At 38.1% G+C, this 12,092-nt stretch overlaps 1 protein-coding gene across 1 annotated transcript in view; it reads right to left on the minus strand.

Moving 5' to 3' along the window:
* Positions 1–1,596: 1,596 nt before the first annotated feature.
* The window catches only part of LOC149013689 (WD-40 repeat family protein / beige-like protein), a 52,903-nt gene continuing 42,407 nt past the window's right edge, over positions 1,597–12,092 (minus strand). Inside the window, exons 24-32 of the mRNA XM_089158626.1 lie at positions 7,641–7,790; positions 7,438–7,522; positions 7,205–7,325; positions 7,001–7,097; positions 5,609–5,722; positions 4,138–4,504; positions 2,679–3,469; positions 2,471–2,593; positions 1,597–2,359 (exon numbers count right to left, since the gene is read on the minus strand). Coding sequence (XP_089014752.1) covers positions 2,285–2,359; positions 2,471–2,593; positions 2,679–3,469; positions 4,138–4,504; positions 5,609–5,722; positions 7,001–7,097; positions 7,205–7,325; positions 7,438–7,522; positions 7,641–7,790 — 1,923 coding nt within the window. The 3' untranslated portion in view covers positions 1,597–2,284. The remainder of the gene's footprint in view (positions 2,360–2,470; positions 2,594–2,678; positions 3,470–4,137; positions 4,505–5,608; positions 5,723–7,000; positions 7,098–7,204; positions 7,326–7,437; positions 7,523–7,640; positions 7,791–12,092) is intronic.

Consider the following 12,092-nt stretch of genomic DNA (forward strand, 5'->3'; position numbering starts at 1 on the left):
TAACCTAAAGAGTTATCTCAGGAGTCCTCTACTAGTCCAAACAAGTAGAAGTCTGTTGCTGAACGGATCTATCTGCTAAGATCCAACGACTACCCGAAGAAGGCTCAAGTGCATCCAACGAAGGAGATTTGAAGGTACACTCTATATAAACCTCACTACCATACGAGGTGAGGAGGATCGAAAACACACAATCTAAGACTCAAGTTCAGATACATACTGATAGACTTAAACTATCAGCGCCCTGCTATCTAGATCACCTTTTCCAGTTCTTCATTCCTAAGCACACCTGCTATCTAGATCACCTTTTCCAGTTCTTCATTCCTTAGCTTTGTGCTTCTAGCAGAGCCGTTTGTGATTAAGTTCATCAACTGACTTAGCCTTCGGAGGTGGACTCCCGATCCCAGCGGTCGGGCCACATCTGACGCTTTCGTTTTGCAGGTCATCACGAGGAGATCTAAAGGCTTAGCATATTTTGGACGCATAAAATATATTCAAAGATAAATGATAGCATCTGATTTTTTCAATTTTATAGTTTGATCTATAATTTATCATTCATGGACGTTGATTAAATTCTTCTGTTTGATGGCACCTTATGATGGCATAGTCAAAGCATTTCCCAACTACTTATTGTTGCTGTTGCTTCTTTGATAAGAATTGAAGTTAATGTTGTCTTTTTTTGTAAATGAAATTTTAAAAAATTATAATATAATTGATGTGAATCATGTGATTTGAATTTATTATTTCATTTAATTTTTCAAGTTATCGCATGGGACCACCGTATCCAATTTAAACTTGTTTAACATTTAATCGAATTTTGGTCCTAAGAATCAATCATATAGTATATTATCTGTCAAACTTAATTGATATTTTATCCTGATTTTTAAGCAGCATCTCCATCAAGCTATTCCAACAAACATTATGGATTTTCAATCTCCTAAAGGTGAAAACTTCCAAGAACTTCAATCAAGCTCAGGTGGGTTATCTCCTAGATCGCTGGTTGTTTCATGTTATCAGAGGGATTTATCAGGATAACAAGGCTTTTCAATGCGGATAGAAATGGAGTATTTTCTTCTCTGACTGGTGCCAAGAACATCTCTGCTGAATCAATGAATGAAACCCACTACCTCTTGCTTGTCTGAATGGTTATCTGGATAAGACATTTGCCTATAGGAACATGTGAATTATGTAATTCATTTTTGATAGACCAAATGTATGGTAACGAACCTTACCAAAATGTTCTGCCCCTCAAGATAATTTCCCTTATGGTTCAGATGTCAACAGTCCTGAAATCTTCTATTTTGTCTGGATCAAGGGACCTAACTTGATATCCCATGCCACATTTAAGTGGAGCCTAATCCATGTAAGAGGCCTCCTAAAATAAATCATCTTACTCTGACAAACGTATTCTTTAATGCTAATCAAAGAAAAATAAAATTTTGCAAATTGAAATTTCTAGATTAGGACGAAGACATTGTTCTGGGATCAGATGGCTTCTCCAAGCTCCAATGGTAGAATGGGAATTGTGAACCTCATACAGACCCACTGACTTTAAAGACTTGGAGAAGTAAAAAAGAGGGCCAGAACAGAACTTCAGTTTTATTAAAATTTTGGGAACTGGAGAGGAACACAGAAACTATCCACAGCTGGTGTGGTCTAAGGGCACCTGTTTGGTTACATGAATCCAGAGATTTCAAATCTCTGGATTTATAAATGGGAGATTTATACCCGTATACCCGTTTGGTTGTGAAAATCCCTGGACTCATGAAATCTAGAGATTCATTTTTTTACACTAAAGACGTGAATCTATAGATTTATGGTTATAAGGTGAAATCCAGAAATTTCATCCCTACTATAAAAATGCTAGATATTTTTGTATTTACAAAAAATTACAGATGAATCCACAGATTTCATTCCACATGTTCAGATAACCAAACCATTAATTTTATGAATTATGACTCCATAGATTTGAAATTTCTAGATATTTGAAATCTCTACACTCATGTAACCAAACAGGCCCTAACATTATAAGGAAACAAACTTACACCTCAACTTAGTCAAAAAAAACAAGTGGTCAACCTACTAGGCATATACGTAATAGCTGTATTGGTGATCCACTTGATGGATACATATTTTACATCCTCGAAGCAATAGCATACCTGCCAATTTTTTTTTATACAAATGGCTCGAGTTTTGAATGTGCTGTCCAAGCCTGCCTTTTAACACTCTAGCTTCAGAGGAACCTATTTTCAGAACGATCTCGTATTGCTTCTTCTTCACCCAAATCTTATTCTATGAAGGGAGTGAGCCCGTCGCCTTCCCAACCAAGCTTGAGCATTTGATCCACCACTTTCAAGCTCAACTGCAAAGCAAAAGCACGTAGCTAGCTAGCTAAGGTGAGGTCTACAAATAACACTAGCAGGAAGCGGAGATGAAAGGTAAAAAGAGGAGGGAAAAAAACAACACTACTTACAGATGGATCAGTGTAGACTATCAACTCTTTATTTGATGTCGACACTAAAAGGTTTGTGTTATCAAAGTTTAAAGCCACAGCAGTAATATCCTGCCCTTGTCTCATCTTCAATGTATGAATTACCTGGTACAAGTACATGGACCTTAGAAGCAACTAAAAAAGAGAAGTAAATGCTGAGGGGCCTATATTTTCATTATTTAATTTGTACCTTCAGCGAGAGCAAATCCAATAAGCAAACCGATGGGGTGTGAACAATCAACCTGCTGTTAGGTATTTGGCTATTTGATCCGTGGTCAATAGCTTCAGCCTCATTCTCGTCGGATTCTAGATCATTTTTTATATTGCAGGTCCCGTCATTATCCAAAGATGAATTAATACCAACCAGAGCATGTTCCCCATCAATTGAGATTTCCATGCAACTGATGCTACCAGGGACAAAAAGTTGTGCAGTGGCAATTGGACTCCCATTGACAGTGAAAGTGCTGATCTTACGTTCTGATTGGTTCCAGACCATTATGATACCTCGAGAGGAAAGACGGAGAGTATGTGCATGTACACCCACCAGCCTCCTGATCAAACGACCCTTCCCTATAGAATGGAGCAGCACATCTGAAGAGTCGGAACATGAAGCAACTATTCCCAAGTCAGCATTGATACAACAGCAAGTTATTGCCCTAAGATGACCTCTGAGGACATGCATTGGGCCTTGAATACGCCGCCTCCGGCTACTATCTGCCAAAATGTTTGCTAGGTTACCACTGCTAGAAGAAGTGGGTGTGTCAGATGACCTTGTAGACTCCGAAATATTGCTGGAATGCGATGCAGACACCCGGTGCACCCTCCAAAGTATCACAGTGGTATCTTGAGATCCAGTTACAAGGCAATTACCATCAGCAGACAAAGCAAGGCATGTGACAGGAGCACAATGCCCTGTAGCTGTTTCAATAGTTCTCGCTCCATCAGAGGATATCAACTTGATACTGTTATCTGCATGGCCACCTAATAAAATATAAAATGAGGACATCCATATTAGATTGATATACAATGAAGTTTGTTGAATATTTGTACACGGTTACAGAATCAATGTTGGCACTAGTTACAAAGTATCCGACTTCTTGGAATTTTTGAATTCAGATCTTTACATCTCAGCAGATGACTTTGCAGAAAAGGTTAATAAATAAGCAGTCTCAAACCGAATTCAAAAAAAAAAAAAAAAAAAAGAGAAAAAAAAAGGAAGAAGAAGAAAGAGAGTATGAGCCTAGATGTTCTCCAAGGAAAATAGCAGGGGAAAACAAAAGTTTTCAACCTAAAGGTTCAGAAAACCATTAAACACATATCTAGACATGACCATTACCCCCCCCCCCCCCTGCCTTTTCCCCCCACCATTTTATTATACTATATTTATCTTAGCGTCCTCTTCTTACTACATTTGTAGAGACAGAATATTCTCAAAAAGAAAACCACTTCCCTGTTGAAGTGAATTACATCACTTTTTTTTTTTTACCAATTACCATTATGATACCTGAACATGAAGCAGAAGACAGATAATTCCAGCAGTCCTTCATTAACAAGTCTCCAAAAAAACAGTGGAAAAGATAAATGCTTTATTTAAAATAAATAGTAATAGCATCCTAGAGGGAGGACAAGAAGAGAGGATGACCACCTACCGGTGATGATTTCTTTGTCATTTGTTATGGCAACAAGAGCAGAGCTTCTGATTTCCGGTGCTGCAAATGCTTGTGCTTGGGGGAACAACCATTCTTCACCTGACCCAGCTGGCCCTTTGAACATGCGCATGAATGCTCCACCACTGGAGTTTGCAAAGGCTTTCCCATGATTAAAAAGAAATGGTGTACCCTGACCATCAGGTGTGTTTGGCTGCCACTTGTGTAGGGCAACATGTGCAGCTGGAACATTTAAATCAACAACAATGACAGAATCGGAAGATGCCTGTATAGCAGCAGCAGGCACATTGCATCGTTCTGAATTTGGAACAACATAAGGTCTGACCTCTCCTGGGTTACGAAAGATGGTCTGAAATGGAATTAGAAATAGAGATAAATTTTATTTTCTTTCTTCTCACCCTGCTACACAGCAAATAATATAGAAACAACACTAACATAGAAATGGAGTACTTCCATATTGGAAACAACACTAAAATAGAAATGGAGGACTTCTATATTGGCTCAAGTAAATATTAGTTTCCCCCCCCCCTTTAGAATACCATAATGAGAAACTAGAAACTAAGGACCAACGGAACTGCAAATGTTTTATGAAAAATGAGGTCATTTTGCAGTTCTAGCCTGGTTAGCTCTTTTAATGTCACGGGGCAAGATCTCTTCCCTCTAATCAAAACCAAGCATTTGTGCCTAAATGATGCAGAAGCACAAGCGACAGTCAAATATTTCTTAACTTTGCACCACACCTGATATTTATACTAGAAAGAGTTCAGAATTGCTTGATGCAAAAATTTGATAATATTCCTGAACTCTACTAGCATTAAAAAAAATTCAATTTGGACCAAAAATTCGAACTTAATATTGAGAAAAGGAACCTACTTGAGGATGAAATTTTCTTTGCTGGATCCAAACCTTGGTACTAGTAGGAATGGTGGCATTCTAGTGCCACTACTACCTTCCATGACATAAATTGATACAACAACTATCAACAGTTGGCTCAGTCAGCAATGATCAACACCTCTTAGTGAAGATGTCAGGGTTTGATCCTCCCTGATGGTATATATAATAGTCCCCACCCCCTTATCCCAGTAAATTAATATAAAGCCACCCTTTACAAAAAAAAAAATTGATGCAGCAAGGTTTCATAGAAGAACCATACAACCTCCACATTAGAAAATCAACCATAATAAAGTGAATTCATCAAGTCTCAGCCAATTGAATGTGATCCAATGATTTCTCATTTAAAAGATAGCTGTCAATTTAAGTTTCTTTTTATAGTTGAAAGCTGAAATTAATATTTGCTTGTTAATTAAACCAGTTCAGAAGTTGCTAAAGGTTGTTGTGTGAACATGTACTGCATCAAAGTTGATATCAGTTCTTCAAACAAGGATTCTTCTAACACAAATACATTAAATCATTTGCATCTATGGATTTCCAGCATACTGAGATCCGGATGCACCTGCAAGTGAAGAACTTCAGCCAGAGGCTTCTTTTTCAAGTGAGGTACAGACAGAAGCTGGGATGGAGTTTGGCCAAAGTATGCTATCTGGTCTTGTGTAGCACGCTGTTGTACCTATTAAAATATGTAAAGGAGCAAAATAAGTCCTCAAAATTCAAATTTAAGGAAAAACACAGAATAAAAAGAGTTGACTTCCCTTTGGGAGTAAACTGCAACCTCTTAGGTCCCCACCAGGTCTATGACTCCTATATCCCCAATGCAACAAAGCTCTCTACTTACATCTCTAATGGTTCTTGGTCCTCCCCCCCCCCCCCTCACCCCCCTTCCCAAAAAAAAAAAAAAAGCTGATGCCTCAAGACCAAACCATTTGGCTCTCCTCCCCTTTGAAGGTTTTCTCCTGCTCCTCTACCTGGAGCCTCTCCCGCTTCCTCAGCCAGGTTGTCCCTTGGTACACTCTGGTTTGGTTCAAAGTCACATAACCCATCATGCCCTCACAGTGTGGAAATCCTTACACCGTTGCCTTCCTACCCACTCATCCCTCATCCACCGTCACATCCCTACAAACCCCAACTACACCTTGTGTTGGAATGGCATCGAAAATGTCGAAACCTGCTTTTTCTGTTCCTTCTCCTGTTCTATTTGGGACTTGGGAGAGAGCAATTTCTACCATTTGGCCCACTCTAGACGCTTCTTTAAATTTAGTAGGGATTGGTTCTGGATCTTGGGGTCCTTCTCTGGCTCATCTATATTTGATACTGTTAGAAAGTTGGTTTTTGGAGCTGTGATATCTCACTTATTGTGGCAGCAAAAACCTAGGAGTGGATCTCCAACTCTAGGTCCAAGGACTTGATTTGGAAAGCCATCTCCTATGATGTCTCTTCTAGACTCCAGCTGCTCCCCCACCCCCAGTTTCAGATACCCCAAGGGAACAAGCTCATTGTTGTCACCTGGGGTCTAGCTTCTTCTTTACAGCCCCCTAGCAGATTGTAGGCTGCTCTCTCTTCCCTTCAACCCCACTCCTTTCTCTTGTTTCCCTCTTTTTGTACACTCTCCACTTGTTTTCCCCCCTTTTGGTGTGATATTTTAGTCATTTGGGGGGGGGGGGGGGGGGGAAGAAGAAGAAAAAGAAAAGAGTTGGCTCACTAGGGTCTGTAATTTTATTAATATCAACTTTCCCCTCATATGTTATGTAGAAAAACACATTATTTCCTGCTATTGCTTCTTTTCCTTTCTCTTGTTTCCCTCTCTTTGTACAATCTCACTTGTTTTTCCCCTTCTGGTATGATATTTTATTCATTGGGGGAAAAAAAAGAAAAAAAGAAAGAAAGAAAGAAAGAAAGAAAGAAAGAAAGAAAGAAAGAAGGAAGAAGAAGAAGAAAAGAGTTGGCTCACTGGGTCTGTAATTTTATCAATATCAACTGTCCCCTCGTATGTTATGTAGAAGAACACATTATTTGCTGCTATCGCTTCTTTTCCTCGCTGCTTATATCTGTAAGTATCAATTCATAAAAATAAACAGGAGAAAGCATCAACAAAGCAAAACTGGAAACAAAAAGAAGGTAAACTATGAATAATTCCAAGAAGAAATTAACATACCCAAATATCAGGTCAATCCATTCATGCAAATGTGCAGATACATATTCGCACTCTAAAGCCATCCGATGCTTATGTATGAAATCAACAGGATTTTTGGCCCAAGGAGGAAGTCGAACAGAATCTGCAATATGACCATGAATTAAGAGGTCAGCAAGCCAAGTTTTGTTACCACAATTCGAGAAAGAACATAGCACGTTTACGCGCCTTTGTCCGAGCATCATCATTTAACATACCTAGCTTTCCTCCATGTTGTGTTGTACCAAAATCAATGGAGTTTACATTGGTTAGACACTCAGGGAGGTAGAACAACTCTGGAACCTAGAATGAGTCAAATACAGAAATAAATACAAATGTTTTGCCACCAGCGGAAGAAATTAAAAAAATATATAAATATAAGTTCATGGAGTTTAAGTGGCACAAGAAAATTGACTCATACCAGTTCCTTGACATCACTCATGTCCTCAAGAACACCATTCCAAGTAGCAGCTATATCAGAAAACATTCTGTCTGCATGATCAAATTTTCCACCTTGAAGCTGGATTGAGAGAGTAGTATATGGCTCAACTCTAACAAGATAATGTAACACCTGTGAAAAGAGGCAGGATCAGCAAGAAGAAGATGGATTAAGAGGTCCTGAAAACCATATTTCAAGATGCTCAAAAAGAAATAAACAGATCATCCAAACAAAACAGTCCTAATGTCACCAACTCAAACTTCTTCAGCAATGCCTCATGCTAATTAAATGGGATGGGCACATGGATCCGTTCTCTCCAGTAAGTCTTATTCAAAGTCATACATGATACAAGACCTAAGTATACATGTCTTTCCTAACCACTTCTATAGTTATTGTAGGCCTGCCGTGGTTCTTATAGTATCTCCAATCTGAATTCAATCACCATTCTGTATTGGAGCATCCAAAGGCTTTTGTTAAATACGACCATGCCACCTCTAACGACCCTACCACATCTTATCATGAGTTGGAGCTCATCCCAAATCAGTCCTAATATGGTCATTTCTCATTTCTTACTTCATCCTTTCTCTAATCTTGCCACACATCCATCTCAACAGTTCATTTCAGCTATACTTATTCTATACAATGTTTCTTAACAGCCTGACATTCCACATCATACATCATAGCTGGTTAAATAGAAAGTCCTAAATTTTCCTTTAGACTTCAGATGGATGCCTCAATCACACAACACTTTGAATGCACCTCTCCCCCTTCATCCATCCTATTTCAACCTCTAGGTCACATCATTCTCTATATAACTGTGTACCAAGTGCAGGAGGCTCCTGCCAATGTAGGGTCTAAGAGGGCTCATAATATACACAGCCTTACCCCATTTTCACAAAGAGAATATTTCCTGACTCAAATTCCAAACCATTTGGTCACCATGAAAAACCTTAATGGTGATCCACGGTTTGACCTCACATCATCCTCTACATCACCATTATGTATATATATATATATATAATCACTTAGAAGCATCTCCCTCTCTTCAACAACACTACCTCATTAACCATCGTGTGCAGCAACAGTTGCACATCATATATTTAGTTTTTGTTCTACTTGCTTTAAGACCTTTTTGATTTGATACATATAATTCTAAGTTGGGGTTAATCCCTTACCTTTGACTCATCCACCGAAACAATATCATTAGAAAAAGGTAAAAACCATGGAACCTCGTCTTGTATGCCTCTGTTAAATTATCCACGATAAGCACAAATTGATAAATGCCAACGGTTGATGAGCCTTAGTGTAACCTCATTGTAATTGAGAATCCACTGCCTTGACTTTGCACGGGTTTTTCATTAGTCACCACACTGTCATACATATCTTTAGCCATGGAAGAAAATTCAACCGAAATTGTCAAAATTTCGGTCTAAATGTTTACAAAATTACAAATCGAAATGAAATGCGCAAGTAGGAACACAAAATGTATCATATCATGTCGTCTTGTGTAGCACCGAAACAACACAGGCCAGGTTATAAAAATCATGGTTTTCGATCGATATATCGACCTATCGTCAATACCGACAATATCGAGCGATATTGCCTCTTAGATTTCGACCCTATTTTGAAATTTTTTTTTTATTTTTATTTCTCTTGCTTTCATCCCTCTTTTCACCTAATTTGTACTACTACATTTCATTCAAACACTAGATTTGCACTTCCATTTGTGGATTTTCTCAAATCTTGCAAGGTGAGTAACCAACTTCCTCATTTTTTTACTTTTGTTTTGTTTGTGCCTTAAATCTTCTTGGATTGCTTCCAAATTTAAGTATGTTTATTTAGAGTGTTGACCTATGAATTTGTATTGTCAAAATTAATTTTTTATTCTTCCTACTATTTTTTTTATTTTTCTGTTATTAAAAATTATTTTGTAAATTATGTATATTAGTAAAAATGAGATACCATATTGCTATGATGGAGTTGAATCAATTTTTTTTTCTGTTAATTATCTATTTTTCCTATATTTAATATATATTTAAATAATTTTTTTAAAAAATTAAATATTAAAAAAATAATTAATTTCTGTTTTAAATTTTAAAAATAGGATAGTGTTAGTGGAAGCATGTATGCAATTTCTGGAGTATGTTGTGGAGCTTTTTAAGATAGTTAGTGTGTATTTTATATATTTTGAAATTATTTATATATATTAAAAAATACTTATATATTTTGTTTATATTTGAAAATATGAAGTTATTATTAGAAGCATGTATATAATATTTGGAGCATATTGTGGAGCTTTTCAAGATACTTAGTGTATATTTCCCGTATAAGACACTCTCTTTCAAAGATGTTAGACATAGCTTGACAACACGAGAGGCCATTGACAGTTGATAGGAAGAAAAGTGAGTGTAATTACTACAAGAAACAAATAAGAGGAGGTGGGGCCACTACACTGAAGATGCATCTAGTAGGGTGCCAAAAGGTGCCCTCAAAGGTCAAGAAGGCAATCGCCTCATATATAGTGGGAGAAAGCAAAAGAGGAAAGAGAAGAGAACACAAAGGGAAGAGTTTGAAGATGCATGCCAAGATGACCTTCCAGATCCCTAGGATTATGGTCTAGATGAGCCACGAGAGTATGGATGTGACCCTAACCTAGAGGCCGAATAGATCAGGAGGGCGATGATGATGAGTAGGGAGCAACAAAGGGTTGATGACATAAAGAGGCAACAAAAGTCTCTGGGTTGTGGGTCCTCTAGAGAGCCAGCAGGTATGTGAGGCACAGGCAGCTCCCAACTCCCTATGAGGAGGAGTTAGAGTGTGAGGCCAAGAGGTTCCTATCCCACAGGCCCCAACAAGGGGTCGAGCTTAATCAACACTCCTACAAATTCGGATCTGGAGATTATTCGCAATGATCTGGCCCAATTTAGGAGGCCTAAGCAAAAACAAAGAAAGTTGAAGCACTTATGGGGGAGTGTGAAGGAAAAAGTGGGGATGGCTTTCTCCAAATGGGTTTATTACCACAGTATTCCAGCATATACAGCCCAAGGGCCCTACTATAGGGATATGATTGAGGAGATAGGTAGGGCTAGGAGTAGTGTACATGGACTCACTCCATATGAGATATATAATGTCTATTTGCCTAAGCATAAGGAGGTGTTAAATGAGTATATTAAAGGATTAAAGCCCATGTGGGCTCATTATGGAGTGATTGTGATGGTTAATGGTTGGACTGGTCCCACTAGATAGTCCATCATCAATTTCATGTTGAATTGTGATGGGAGGACAGTGTTCCTCAAGTCAGTTAATGCATCCGGTGATAGGAAGGATACAAAATACATTTATAAATTATTAAAGCAAGTGGTGAAGAAGGTTGAAGTGGAGAATGTGATCCAAATTGTGATTGATAATGGCTCCAACTACAAGAAAGCTAGGTTGAAGATGCAGCAGAACTCCAGGTATCAAAACATATAGTACTAATTTTAATTTTTAAATATATATATATATATATATATATATATATATATATATTTACATTACATGTAAACTTTATGACTTTGTAGATGCCTTGGTAGATGGACAGATTGAGGCTCTTTTGGACTCCATGTGCTGCTCACTACATTGACTTAATGCCGAAGGACATCGGAAAGGTCAAACTTGTGAAGAAGACCGCGGAGCAAGCCCGACAAGTTAGCACCTTCATCTATAACCACACATATGCATTAAAGATGATGAAAACAAATGTCAGGGTGACTTAGCAAGACCAGTCATAACCGGATTTGTTACTAATTGGATAACACTACAGAGCTTTGAGAGTATAAAGACTAGCCTTAGGAGAATGTTTGCATTAGAGCAGTGGTTTACCTAGGAGGGTTCTTCATCCGTAGGAGGAAGGAGAGCACAATTGACCATACTCAATGAGACTTTCTGGCATAAGATGAGGATAGTGGTGAAGATGTTTGAGCTTGTGGTGCATGTGTTGAGGATGGTCGATCAACAGAGAAGACCTACTCTACCACACATATGGGCTGCAGCAGAGAGGATGAAGCAGCAAGTTGCTCAAGTCTACCCACACGGCAACAAAAAAGTCCTCAAAATCATCCAAGTAAGATGGGAGTCTATGTTGCAAAATCCACTGCATAAGGCTAATGAGTTGTTAAGTCTAGTATTCTATTTAATTTTCATCATGTTATCACACTATTAGGTATTAACTATTCCCTTTTTTGACATACTTTTTCTTACACATCATACTACTTAAATCCCAAGTACCATTACAAGGACAATTTTGGGATGAGGCAAGATTTGATGGATACCGTCCAAACTGTAGTGAAGAAGTTGGAACCATATCTATCTAAACAAGCAATCATCCTTATGAAGGTGAGATAGTGATTTGATATTCACAATTCATAGTTTTATACTAAGTTATTACCTAGTAAC

This window comes from Hakea prostrata, chromosome 6 (assembly GCF_041222555.1).
Source record: "Hakea prostrata isolate BN-2017 chromosome 6, UWA_Hpros_2, whole genome shotgun sequence".
NCBI classification, from domain to species: domain Eukaryota; kingdom Viridiplantae; phylum Streptophyta; class Magnoliopsida; order Proteales; family Proteaceae; genus Hakea; species Hakea prostrata.